General features: G+C 40.3%; 1 protein-coding gene across 2 annotated transcripts in view; it reads left to right on the top strand.

Moving 5' to 3' along the window:
• Nucleotides 1-274: 274 nt before the first annotated feature.
• Nucleotides 275-14,081, top strand: part of AP3B1 (adaptor related protein complex 3 subunit beta 1) — a 227,847-nt gene continuing 214,040 nt past the window's right edge. Inside the window, exon 1 of one of the 2 annotated variants that reach the window (XM_043470726.1) lies at nt 275-567. In XM_043470726.1, the coding sequence (XP_043326661.1) occupies nt 440-567 (128 nt within the window). In that variant the 5' untranslated portion in view covers nt 275-439. The remainder of the gene's footprint in view (nt 568-14,081) is intronic. The other variant, XM_043470725.1, reaches the window with a different exon arrangement.

Genomic DNA, 14,081 nt, shown 5'->3' with positions numbered 1-14,081 from the left:
CTGAAAGCTTCTGGTTTACAACATAAATCCAAAAAAGAGGTGTCCGGGCCCGGGGGATCTCCTAAGGGCTCAAAATGGATACGTGGGTACCTGTCTCCAAAAAAAAAAAAAGAAAACTCTAAAAAGAGCTTAGTCCCTAGCACGCTGAGGGAGTGCCCAGCGCAGAGGCTGGGTTCAATCCGCTCGGCGACCTCAAAAGCCCGGAAGCGGGAACTCCAGTCCGGCCCGGGAGTGGCCGGGGGGTGGGCTCTGGCCGCCCGCACACTGGGCATGCGCAGGGGGTGGCCCGCCGGGTCGGCTGTGGGAGCGGTGACGAGTCCGGAAGCGCCTGCGCGCGCCCCTCTGCACGAGAACTAGTTTTGTTTCCAGTCGCTGGGACCGGAGCCCGTCAGAGAGAACCCCGGGCCGGACCCGCTCGACAGCCGGCGACCCCGCAGCGATGTCCAGCAACAGCTTCGCTTACAATGAGCAGTCGGGAGGAGGAGAGGCGACGGAGCTGGGTCAGGAGGCGACCTCAACCATTTCCCCCTCCGGCGCCTTCGGCCTCTTTAGCAGCGATATGAAGAAGTGAGGAGAGAGGTTTGGGGTGGGGACGGGACTGAGGGGCTGGGGGCTCCCGGGACGGGGGCGGGGTCGCCCTGAGACCGTCCGGGAGCGGAGCGGGCCTTTCCTGCCGCGGGAGCGCTTGGCAGTGGTGGGAGTTGTTGGGAGTTTGGGTTGAGTGTGTGGAGGGGATCTCTAGGAGTTTTCAGACTTTAGTGAAAAAGAACCTTTGAGACCGCTTAGGTGCCACCCCCCAAGGACCGCGATTGAGTTGGTCTGGGGCCCAGGAGTCTGAGTTTTGAACAAACACTTCAAGCTAGTTTAACGTTTGCTTGATGACACCTGGAGAAATTCTCTCGCTAGGGTGGAAGGATTCACGTTTGGGGAGCTGAGAGGGAAAATTAGATTGTGTGTTAGGGGAACCTGTTCTGTGACCCTTAAGTGTAGAAGCAAGGTGGTGTTTTAGGCGCTTTATGAATGAACAAGCTGGTTTATTCAGACACCAGCGTTCCCGGAAAATGTCTTTTGCATAACAGACCAAAAAGGAAAAAACAAAACCCCCCACCAAAGGTAAAAGACAACCCCCAAACCAAAAAACAAAGCTCGGAAACACAGCAATAAGCATATAAGGAGAGAATATTTAGAGTGTGGGCAAGTGGTAAAATTTTGCAAATAATGTGGATTTTAAAAATGAACACTAAACAATGTATACGTGTTTTTTTTTTTTATTACGAGTATTTTAAGTACCACTGAAAAAGGGAAAGAAAACACCCCACTCATTGATGTTTTTGTTGTGTTTTTTTTTTGTGGTGGGGGAGAGGGAGTGGTTTTAAACTTACAGAAATCTGGTAACTTTGCATTTTTTTGTAATCATTTTTATATTTTTTCTTATTTTTTTTTCTAGAGAACATAGCATTTTTTTTATTGCTCTTTCAATCTCAATTTTATCAGAAAATCTCTCAGTACTCACTGAACATAATAGGCTGACACTAGATTTATGCTGAACTTAAATAATTTATTTGATTAAAATTAAATTAAATTTATTTAAAAAGGCATTCTGGAAATTGCTAGTAGTTGAAGTTGAGATTACATTTTGACTGCATTAAGCTAACTGAAATCTGTGTGGAGTGTGCGGAACAGAGTTTTTTGTTTATTTCCTTATTCTTAGGTTAGCAAAATTTATAAGTAATGTAACTTCAATAATTTTTCATTTTTCCTTCTGTGCATTTAGATGATGGATTATTCCAACAAGAAATCTGTTGCAGCTCTACTGTTCTATTAGCAGATATTTCAACTGTTAAATTAATGTTTAAGTCTGTAGAGTCTGTTTTGCATGTGATATGCTTACAATTGATTTACTTTTATGGATTGTGAACTTCTAAGATGTTTTCCTCTTAGAGCCTTTCGTTTCCTATTTTGTCAGATTGGGTCTGATTTTGAAAAAAATGTGTGGGTTTGACTGTGACCAGTGTTACTGAGGTGACTGAGCATGTTGGAGTTGAAATAAAAATAGCTGACTTTGAGTACTTGTGCACACTACTTTACATTGATTATCTCATTTGGTCCTCCTGACAACTGTCTGAGTGAGTGTGACTTACGGGAAACTGTTCTGTGACTTTCAGGTGCCCCAGAGGATATAGGAGGAACCCAAAAATACTTCTTTGATTCCACTTTGCAGATGAGGAAATTGGTGCACAAATGGTTAATTTGCCTAAAATAGCCTAACTAGAACACTGCCGTGCCTGAATTTGAACTCAGACAGTTTCATCTCAGAGCCCATTCTCTTGAGCATTTAGACGAAGTAGCACTTGAGGAAGTTTATTGTACCTTGGTCTTCCCTTGTATTGCAGTTGGTAAAGAATCTGCCTGCAATGCAGGAGACCCGGGTTTGATTCCTGGGTGGGGAACATCCCCTGGAGAAGGAAATAATTGTACCTTATTAGAGAATGCATACAAATCATTGAAAGTTTAAAACTTTAGTAGTCGTAGACAGTGTTTGACCTTGAGGCTTTCAGGAATTAGAAACATTTTGGCCATTGAATTGCAAACCAATGGGGTTGTACAGAAACAGGGACCTGAGTTTGGAAGTGGTCACTTAACCTCTCTTTTATTTTCTGATTTATAAACATGTGATATTTCTTGCCTTTTTAAAAAAACCCAAATGACAAAACTTATGTAAAAAACTTCAAGCTTACCCTGATCCTGTACTGTGATTTTTTTTTTTAATCTAAGTATATTTGACATTGACATGTTAATTTCAGGTATACACCATAATGTTCAGTAGGTTTTTTATATATTGAGAAATTATCACCACAGCAAGTCTGGTTAACATCTATCACCGTACTTACAGTTTGGGTCGTCCCCCCCCCCCCCCACCGCCTTGGATGAGGACTTTAAAGATTCACTTTTAGCAACTTTCAAATATGCAGTACAGTATTATTAACTGTAGTTAACATTATATCCCCCTGACTTATTTATTTTATAACTGGAACTTTGTGCCTTGGACTTGCTTCACCCATTTCTCCCACACCCTCTGGTCTCCTTTTTGATGATTTACTTTGAATGATTTTGAGTTTGCAAAAAAGTTGCAAGAGTAATACAGAGAACTACTCTTGATGCAGGCTCAGTTTTTAAAAAATTACTACATTGCTTTATTTCTCTTTCTTTCTCCATCCACACGCAGACATACACACATTCGTATTATTATCTCTTCTGACCCTTTGGAGAATAGGTTGTATACACCATGTCCCTTTATCCTCTTACCTTAGCGTGTATTTTTTAAGAACAAGGATATTCTCATTCACAACTGCAGCACTGTTACAGTTAGGAAGTTTATCATTAGTATAATTTACAGTCTATAATCCTGTGTTGTCATTTGTCCCAATAAATAATTTTATTTTTTTAGCATTTTTTTTCTCTAGTGTAGAATCCAGTCCAGGATTATGTATTTTACTTAGTTCTCGTATCTCTTTAATCTCCTTTAATTTGGAATAGTTACTTAGCCTTTGTCTTTCACTGCCTTGATATTTTTCAAGAACACAAGCCAGTTACTTTATAGCACGTTAATCAGTTTGCCTTTGCTGGTGTTTCCTCACATTTTGATTCATGTTAAATATCCCAGGCTGCAGTACTACCTTCTTAGACTTTTGTGTCAGGAGGCATAGGATGCCCGTCTTTATGATGTTAATTTTCCCAGTTATAGGGTTTTTTTTCTAGTTACCTGTGGGGGGACACTTTGAGATCATACAGGTGTTCTGCTCTTCATTAGATTCACCATCCCCTGTACTTAGCCGCTGTGTGTGAATCTCCTGAACCAGTCTTTACCATAGTGTCTGCAGTGGTGATGTTTTTACTAGAGGATAATTGCTTTGCAGTTTTGAGGTGGTCTCTGCCACACGTCAGCACGAATCAGTCGTAATTATGTGTGTGTATATATACAGTCCCTCCCTCTGGAGCGTCCCCCAACCCCCAGTTCTGTCCCTCTAGGTCATCACAGAGCACCAGGCGGGGCTCCCTGTGTTGTGTAGCAGCTTCCTGATAGTTGACCTATTTTACAAATGATAGTATATATGTATGTCAATGCTACTTTCTCAGTTTCTCCTAGCCTCTCTTTCCGCAGTGTCCAGAAGTCTGTTCTCCACCTCTGTGTCTCCATGTCTTCTCTGTAAATAGGTTCACTGTTTTCCTAGATTCCATATATATGTGTTGAAAGAAAAGTGCAGGTGTTAGTCACTCAGTCACATCCGACTCTTTGCAAGTCTGCCAGGCTCCTCTGTCCATGGGATTCTCTCGAGGCAAGAATACTGGAGTGGGTTGCCATTCCTTTCTCCAGGGGATCTTCCTGATCCAGGGATTGAACCCGGGTCTCCTGCATTGCAGGCAGATTCTTTACCAACTGAGCCACTAGGTATTAATGTATGATGTTTGTTTTTCTCGTTTTGGCTTATTTCATTCAGTATAACAGATTCTAGGTTCATCCACCTCACTACAACTGACTCAAATTTGTTTCTTTTTATGGCTGAATAATATTCATATATATATATATAAATAATACCCCCCCCCCCCCACACACACACACCTTCTATATTGACATCTAGGTTGCTTCCATGTCGTGGCTATGGTAAATAGTGCTGCAGTGAACATTGGGGTACATGTGCCTTTTAGAATTGTGGTTTTCTCAGGGTATATGCCCACTAGTGGGATTGCTGGGTCATATGGTAGTTTTATTCCTGGTTTGTTAAGGAGTCCCTACTGTTCTCCATAGTGGCTATACCAGTTTACATTCCCTCCAGCAGTGCAGTAGAGTCCCCTTTTCTCCACATTCTCTCCAGCATTTATTATTTGTAGTTTTCTTTTTTATGATGGCTGTTTTGATTGGTATGAGGTGTTTTCTTTTGTCTTAAATGCTTATTTTAACCAGTTTGGGTGTGTGTGTATAATTTAAAATAGTAATTATTAATAATTTGTTTTTGGATTAAGCATTTAATTATAAATTAATTTCTAGAAATTACTAATTAGTTTTTCTTAACAATGGTAAAACTACTAAATTTCTGAATCTCTCTTTTTTTTTTTTGAGAACATCACAATGTACTAGAAAGAGTATTGAACCTAGAGTGAAAAGACCTGGATTTAAGTTGATGTTTTCTGCTTGTAGTAATGCTTCTTTGTTCAAGTTACTTGATCTCTTCAAACTTCAGTGCCTTTATTTCTAGGCAGAGTATGATAATACTTGCCTATTTTGTGAGTTTTTCACAAGATGGTATAGTTGAAATGACTTCTGAACTAGAATAGTAACTAACACTATTTGGAAAAGTTGTTGAAAGCTTCACTGAGGTGGTAATGTATTAGGTCATAAAGCCTGAGGAGACTTTTGCCAGGTGGAGAACAGGGGGAGTTCTTCAGGCAAAGTAAATAGAAACCAGGAGAGTTGCAAAAGAAAATGCACGTTTAGATGAAATATACATTCAAGCATCAGCATTTAGAATTGTGGGTAGTAATTAAAGTATGGGAATGGATGAAATCGCCCAGGGAGAACTTTTCTTTTTAGGAGAAGAGGCAGTTTAGATAAAACTGTAGGGAGCATCAACATTTAAGGTGTGAATGAACGAACAACTAGGGAAGGAGACAGTGCTCAGAGGGCTAGGAAACCAGAGGAAAGTTTAAAAAAAAAAGCAAGCTGAGAGGAGCAAGAAAGTGGTTAACTATGTTAGGAGTTGCTGAGAGAAGGCAGATGGAATGAAGGCTGAAAAGTGGCCATTGGATTTAACAATTAAAAGGTAACCAAGGTAGCATTTTTTCAGACCTTGCTGAAATTGGGGTGGTCTTTTCATTTGTTTGATTTGCAGAGCTGATTTAGCCCCAAAGGACTGCATGCTTTTCTGTTGTCTTACTATATAGTGTAGTCTGATGTAATCAATGTCAGTGTTTTTGCATTGCAAATGATAAAGCCTAGCTTCCTTTTTTAACTTAAATTTTATTCATTGTCAGCTTTATATTATCCATGAAAATTACATTACTTATAACTCTTTAACCTTTAATATCAGTGTTTCTCAGTGGAGGCCACTAGGAATTTTACGTGGGTCTCTGGTGTGTGTACATTATGGTAGGGTACAATCCTAAGGGCTGCAAAGAGTTGGATATGGCTGAGTGACTGGGCACACGACAGACAACACATCTAGCTCAATCCACACTGCTTTTTCTCACTTTCAAGGGGCATATAGAAATGTATCTGAATGAGAGTAACCTTTTTATAGGGATGTTCTCGAGTTAACTTTATTGAAAGTAAAGATGAACCAGTCTTATCGACCAAGAAAATGCAGAGGGCTACAAATAAAATAATTTATTTGGGATCTTAAGAATTGTAGCTCAAGATTGTACAGTGGAAAAGAGTTCAGGGTCTTATAAAGATGAAAGCCACAAGGTCGTTGTTATCTGGCAAGAACTATGGTTGACCAAGACTTCTCTGGTGGCAAGATGGTAAAGCGTCTGCCTATAGTGCAAGAGACCTGGGTTCAATCCCTGGGTTGGGAAGATCTCCCGGAGAAGGAAATGGCAACCCACTCCAGTATTCTTGCCTGGAAAATCCCATGGACAGAGGATCCTGGCAGGCTGTAGTCCAAAGAGTCACAAAGAGTCAGACACAACTGAGTGACTTCACTTTCATGGTGGACCACGATGCAAGGAAGTATTTGCTCTTAATGAATAGACTGTCACGAGTTACTTTAGAGTAAGGGTTGGATAAATATTCTGAGTTTCTGGAACATTGGGCACATATTCTGGATACCTCCGTTAAGATAGTAAGTGGTCGAAGTTCAGATTCCATCTGGGCTGTTGTCCTTAAGTCACACTTCATCAGTGGCCTCCCGGCTCTGTTTTAGAGAGCTCTCCAGCCACTGCTGACTTTGTTTTATTTTCCTTTTGCAGCCCCAGATGTCAATGCCTTGTTGATAGTAACACACTAGTTTGTATATTTTTGTTTTTGTATTTCTTCCAGTTTTGTTGAGATATAATTGATATACAGCACTGCATGAGTTTAAGGTATACAACATAATGATTTGGCTTATATACACCATGAAATTATTATCACAGTAAATTTAATGAACATCCATCATCTCCTGTAAATGTAACATTAAAGAAATAGAAAGTAATTTTTTCCCTTGTGATGGGAACTCAGGATTTACTTAACAATTTTCACTTATAACATATAGCAGTGTTATATTATCATGTTGTATAGCACATTCCCAGTTGTGAGATAAAGTACTTAAAACTGGAAGTCTGTACCTTTTGACTGTCTTTATCCAATTCCCCCACTCCCCAATCTCCCTACTTCTGGTAACCACAAATCTGATCTCTTTTTCTGTAAGTTTGTATGTTTGTTTTTGGTGAGTAATTGACCTGTCACACGCTACGTTAGTTCTTGGTACATAGCACAGTAGTTCAATATTTCTATACATTTCTAAATGATCACTGTGATAAGTCTAGCTGGTGTCTCTTGCCATACAAAGATACTTCATATTTATTGACTGTATTCTCCAGACTGTACATTTCATTACCCATGATTCATTTATTTTGTAACTGAATTTTGTACACCGATACCCTCTTTCCCCAAAACCATCTGTTTGTTCTTTGTATCTGTGATTCTACTTCTGTTTAGTTATGTTTGTTCATTTGGTTTTCTCGATTCCATGTATATCTTTCCCTGTCTGACTTGTTGCCCTTAGCATGATACCCTTTGGTCATTACATGTTGTAGAAAATGGCAAGATTTCATTCTTTTTTATGGGTGAGTAATATCCCACTGAGTTTTGTGTGTTGTCTGTATATATATACACCATGTATTCTTTGGTCATTCACCTGTCAGTGGACACTTAGATTGCTTTCGTACCTTGGCTATTTAAATAATGCCGCAGTGAACTTCTGGTGCATATATCTTTTCAAATTACTGTTTTTGTTTTCTTTGAATAAATACCCAGGAGTGGAATCGCTAAATCATATGATAGCTGCTTTCAAGTTTTTGAGGAACCTCCATACCCTTATGGCTGCGGCAATTTACAGTGCCATCAACAGTGTACAATAGTCCCTTTTTTCCCACATCTTTGCCATTTTGTATTGAGTTGTTTGGTTTTTCTCATACTGACTTGTATGAGCTGTTTATATATTTTGGGCATTAATCCCTTGTCACTAATATCAGTTGTGGATATTTTCTCCCATTCCATAGATTGTCTCTTTCCTTTGTTGATCGTTTCCTTTGCTGTGCAAACACTTTTAATTAGATCCACTTATTTATTTTTGCTTTTTTCTCTTTTGTCTTAGGAGACAGGTCCAAAAAAAATAGTCATGATTTTTGTCAATATTCCGCCTCTGTCTTTTTCTAGACTTTTTAGGGTTTCAGATCTTCAATCCATTTTGAATTTGTTTTTATATATGCTGTGAGGTAATGTTCTAACCTCAACTTGTACACCTAGCTTGTCGAAGAGACTGTCTTTATTGTACCTTAAACTTTATTGTACCTTAGACTCTTGGTTGGTGTCGGCCTCTAGGTAGGGGGACCAGGCCCAGGGGCTCATGGAGCTGGTGCCAGACTGCTGGTGAGTGGGCGGGTCCTACCAGCTGGCTGTGGGGCCTTGTTTGTCCCAGGTCTGGTCCCCTCCTCTGGGTGGATGGGGCTGGGCCCAGGATGGTGCTGGCCTGCTGGCAGGTGGGGAGGGGGGGATCGACGGGCTGCTGGACCCGGGGCTCTTGCTCACGCCTTGGTGGGTGGGCTGCATCCTGAGCCTTCTGGTAGACAGGGCGGGTCCTGGGGTAGCTGAGGGCTCGGGGTCCTCTGGCAGCTGGCCTGTTGGTGGGCAGGACTGGGTCCCCTCAGCTGCTCTTTGGTCTAGAGTGTTCCAGGACTGGTGCCTGTGGGCTGGTGGGTGGGCTGGGTCTTGACACTAGTAAACTAGAAGAGAATTCCTGAATGACACTTGCCAGCACCCGTATCCTTGTGAAATGAGCTCCCCCAAGTGGCTGCCACCAGCGTTTGTGTCTCCAGGATACTTCCCAGTTGCCTCTTGCCTCTTTGGGAGTCTTTCCAAGATCAGCAACTTGGTCTGACCTAGGTTCCTCTCAGAATACTGCTTCTGCCTTGGAACCTGGAGCATGTGAGATTTTGTATGTATGTTACTAAGAGTGGTATGCGTGCATGGCATGCGTGCTCAGTCGTGTCTGATTCCTGACTCTTTGCGACCCCATGAACTGTAGCCCACCAGGCTCCTCCAGCCATGGGATTTTCCAGGCAAGAATACTGGAGTGGGTTGCCATTTCCTTCTCCAGGGGATGTTCCAGACCCAGGGATCGAACTCCTGTCTCCCGCATTGCAGGCAGACTCTTGACCATCTGAGCCACCAGGGAATCCATTAATTAGATAGTGTAGTTTATGTGAAGATGCCTAGCAAAGTGTTTGGCTCATAATTTTGCATAATAAATATTTTAGATCTTTTACTTAATGACTGATCATTGAATGATTCAGATTCTACTAATATTTACTGTCACTTCAGCCAGTGTAGTTAAAAAATAAACATGACCAGATTCTGTGGACCTTATAACAGAAGGAAAAACCTAACCTCCTATCCCTGTTAATGTATTATTGCATCACCGTGAAGGCCCCAAACAGCCATTTTCTTTATGTCATTGCTTGAGGTTTTGTTGTGGTTAGGTTTAATTGACTTAGAATTGTCATGTAGGTATTGAATGAATTTTATAATCAAGGTTTTGAAGTCTATACCATTCTTCAGATAGCATTTTTATTTTCAAATGTGGGGTTATGCTGTAAGTATAATTAATTCTTCTGTGTTTTCAGCTGATAAGATTTTTATCTTATTTTTATTTGGTGAGATAAGGCTAATGTGAACTAATACGAATAGTACAAATTGTGTAATAATTCTCAAGATTTCAGTGTGATATACCTAACAAAAAATGACTTATTATAAGCCTTTATTTATTTTTTTTCCAGAATGAATAGTGCATTTTAATGTGAACTTGAGTTTTGTTTTTTTTTGGTCTTTATTTTGTATTAGGGTATAGTCGATTAACAGGGCTTCCCTGATAGCTCAGTTGGTACAGAATCCGCCTGCAATTCAGGAGATCCCAGTTCAATTCCTGGGTCGGGAAGATCCGCTGGAGCAGGGATAGGCTACCCACTCCAGTATTCTTGGGCTTCCCTTGTGGCTCAGCTGGTAGAGAATCTGCCTGCAATGCGGGAGACCTGGGTTCGATTCCTGGGTTGGGAAGATCCCCTGGAGAAGGGAGAAGCTACCCACTCCAGTATTCTTGGGCTTCCCTTGTGGCTCAGCTGGTAAAGAATCCGCCTGCAATGCAGGAGACCTAGGTTCGATCCCGGGGTTGGGAAGATCCCCTGGAGAAGGGAAAGGCTCCCACTCCAGTATTCTGGCCTGGAGCATTCCATGGACTGTATAGTCCATGGGGTCACAAAGAATTGGACACGCTGAGCCACTCTCACTTTGATAGTGGATTAACAAACAGTGTTGTGATAATTTCAGGGGAACAGCAAAGGGACTCAGCCGTACATATACGTGTGTCTATAAGCCTTTATTTTTGTAAACAGTGATTTACTGAAGAAAGTGGACATGCTGGAATTTTGAAATGTCAAACATTTTAGTTTGAGATGCTGAAAATGTTGGAGCTCTGAGTTGTTAGCATATTATGAAGAGGCACGGGCTCTTCATTGTGAATTCCTTTCTCTTGTGTTTAGGAATTTGGTGTTGCTGGTATGAAAATATACTCCACTAATGATTTCCATAGCATATTTTTGTCCTTGTCATCATCTTCGATTTCTGAAGATTTAATTCCTTCGAGTTTGATAACTCCAGTTTTGGTAACTGCTCATCTTGTTAATTCTGCTTAACTTGTTGGAATTTGTGGCCACTTAATCTAGTTATGGCAATGTTAACAGCATAGTTGCCATGCTGTATATGTAAATTGGGCCCTAATGTTTTTATTTACAAGGAACATATAAAATATAAGGCAGTTTCAGGGCTTTATTATATTTTGGCCACAACGCGTGGCTTGTGGAATACTAGCTCCCTGCCCAGGGATTGAATCCTGGCCACGACAGTGAAAGCAGCGAGTCTTAACTACTGGACCACTAGGAGACTCCCAATTTCAGTGTTTTTATTGCTCTTTTACTAAGTAAATGTCATGTGTTCTAAGGTGGCTGTTAACAAAAGAAGAAGCTATACAATGATATCTGCAGTACATTCCTAGGTAGATGAATTAGTTGTTTTTGTCTTCATGTAAGTAAGACTGTTAGTTCTACAAAGGGCCAGCTATTCAGGTTAAGGATTGTCACTTTTAGTGGTGCAGTAGGATTCCTATAATTTAATTCTTGAAATGTTCTTCAAATCAAATAAAAGTTTACCACATTGAACAAAAAAAGTGATGAAATACTGCAGAGTCCTGCTTTGCAACAGATTATAACAGTGTTCTATTTTATTTGCTTAGCTTGCATTTCTTCTTGGAGCAGGTTCAGTTCTGACTTTTACAGTTTATCTTAACTATTCAACCAGAAAACATAGATATGTTATTTTAAGATCACTGATTTTGTGAAATCCAAGGAGAAAATCTAGAATATTTAAAATCAAGCCTTACTACTAAATCCCAGGATGTGATATATTATTTCTAAAAATATTTAGAATTTGAGGTAACATTGCTAGAACTGAATGAGGAAAACCGAAAAGATCAGACAGATGGTGGGTTGAAATGTTCTTTTTTACTGCAGAAAAGTTACAAATGCTCATGGAATGACAAATGTTTTATAGTGAAATAATTTGACAGTATTGCAATTGTGAATATAAATGAACTACCGACAAAAACAAATTGCCTGCAGTCCAAATTCAAAATTTAAAGTGAAGAGCCCAAAGTAGAATAATCAAGAAGGAAATGATTTTCCTATATTTCACATTATTATGAATAACATTCTTTGGTTTATGTACTTAGGGAAGACTTATTTAACATGTCAGCTGGAAAGAGTTCATAGATCTACAAAAGTGAACAATTTATAGTCAATGTCTGCTTATTGATGGGCTGATTACTTGTATTGCTGATAGGGACTGACCTAATTAGAAGGCCAGTGTCTTTAATCTGGCAGCTGAGTGAGGTGGCATGCCAGCTGGATAAGCGAGAGGCTTATGAAAAATGCTGGTCCCAAGATCATGGGTTGGCAGAGCTTTACTCTAGGAGTAGGTTACCTAAAATTTCTTAAAGCCTTGGTTAAGGATGTAGTCATAAAGAATAAGGGGGAAATTTAGTACTATGGGGGCGGAAGGGTAGGGGGGAGAGTTGAAGGTTGGGGGCCAGATTGTGTAGGGCCTTGTAAGGACTTTGGATTTTACTCTTGAGTGTGAAGAGAAGCCATTGGAAGGTTTTGAGCAGAATGGGCATTTAGAAGTCAGTCAGTCATTATTAAGTGACTACTGTGTGCCAGATGTATTTGTTTTTTCAAAGAGGTTATGGTCTGCAGGATACTTGAGACCTTATTCATTTCTTTTTTTTTTCTTTTATTTATTTATTTTTTATTGACCTTATTCATTTCTAATGTTTCTTTCTATAACCTAAAAATATAGAAGTAACTTATGGATTTAACAAATATGAGTGCCTTCTTTTGCTTGGTACTCTTCTTAATGCTGGGGATTAATCAATCAGTGGACAAAATGCCTGCTTTCATGGAGTGTATTCCAATCTGAAGAAGATAAGCAATAAAATAAGTCAATATATGGTCAGTCATTTGATAACAGGGAGCTCTAGAGAGAAAAATAAGGCAGGGAAAGAGGATAGAGAATTAAGATGGAGGTTGGGTTGAGTTTGAAATAGCGGGGTGAAGAAAAGATGCTTGCAAATACCTGAAGTAGGTGAGGGAGTGACTTGCAGAAGTCTGGGGAGAAAGAAGTCTTCAGTCAGAGGAATTGTGTGTGCTCAGGCTCTGAGGCAGAAGAATTTCTGATCTGAGAGCGTAGCAAAGAGGCCAGTATGTCTGCACAGAGTGAATGAAGGCAGAGAAGGGAGTAGTAGATGAGAGCAGAGAGGTAAGGACCAGATTGTGTAGGGCTTTTTGTCCATCCTTGTAAGGACTTGGATTTTACTCTGTGTGAGAAAGAAGCCATTGGAGGGTTTTGAACTGAAGAGTGAGATGACCCAACTTATGTTTTTAATATATTGCTTTGTCTCCTGAACTAGGAATAGACTGCAGATCTGAGGCAGGGAGACCAGCAAGGAGACCCTACAGTAACCCTGGCAAGATAAGGTGACGCCTCAGTCCAATTGGTGGTAGAGGGGAGCAGTGATTGGATTCTGCATATATTTTGAAAGTAGATTCAGTGAGATTTGCTGATGGTTTGAATGGTGGTGTGTGAGAGAAAAAGATATCAAGGATGGACACAAGCTTTTTGCCTAAACAGCTGTAAGTTTGGGACTGGTATCAACTGAAATGAAGATGACTGTATATAGAGGAACTTTTTAAAGAGGGGAGATGTTCAGGAGCTTGAGCACGTTCAGTGTGAGACACCTATTAGGCATCCGGGTGGAGATGCTAAGTAGACAGTTGGATACACGAGTCCAGCTTAGGGAAGAGGTAGGCTAGAGACAGAAGTTTGGGAGCCATAAGATGATAGGAACGCTGTGGCCAGTTAAAAGTAAATTGGAGACTTCCCTGGCAGTCTGGTGGTTAAGACTTCACCTTCCAGTGCAGGGGGTGCAAGCGCGATCCCAGGTCAGGGAGTTATGATCCCACATGACTCGTGGCCAAAAAACCAAAACATAGGACATATACTATTGTAACAAATACAATAAAAACTTTTAAAATGGTCCACATAAAAAAAAAATCTCAAAAAATAGTAAGTAAAGTTAAAAATACACAGTTCTTAAATTTTCTGCCTGTCTGACAGATTGGATTTCCCAAGGTGATTGGATCCTTGAACATTTCTTTAAAAAGAAAATGTAGTTAAGTTCCTGGAAGTCAGAGATAGATTTTGTTTACACACACAA

This window comes from Cervus canadensis, chromosome 6, assembly GCF_019320065.1.
Source record: "Cervus canadensis isolate Bull #8, Minnesota chromosome 6, ASM1932006v1, whole genome shotgun sequence".
NCBI lineage: Eukaryota > Metazoa > Chordata > Mammalia > Artiodactyla > Cervidae > Cervus > Cervus canadensis.
This window is presented reverse-complemented; position numbering and strand designations above follow the sequence as displayed.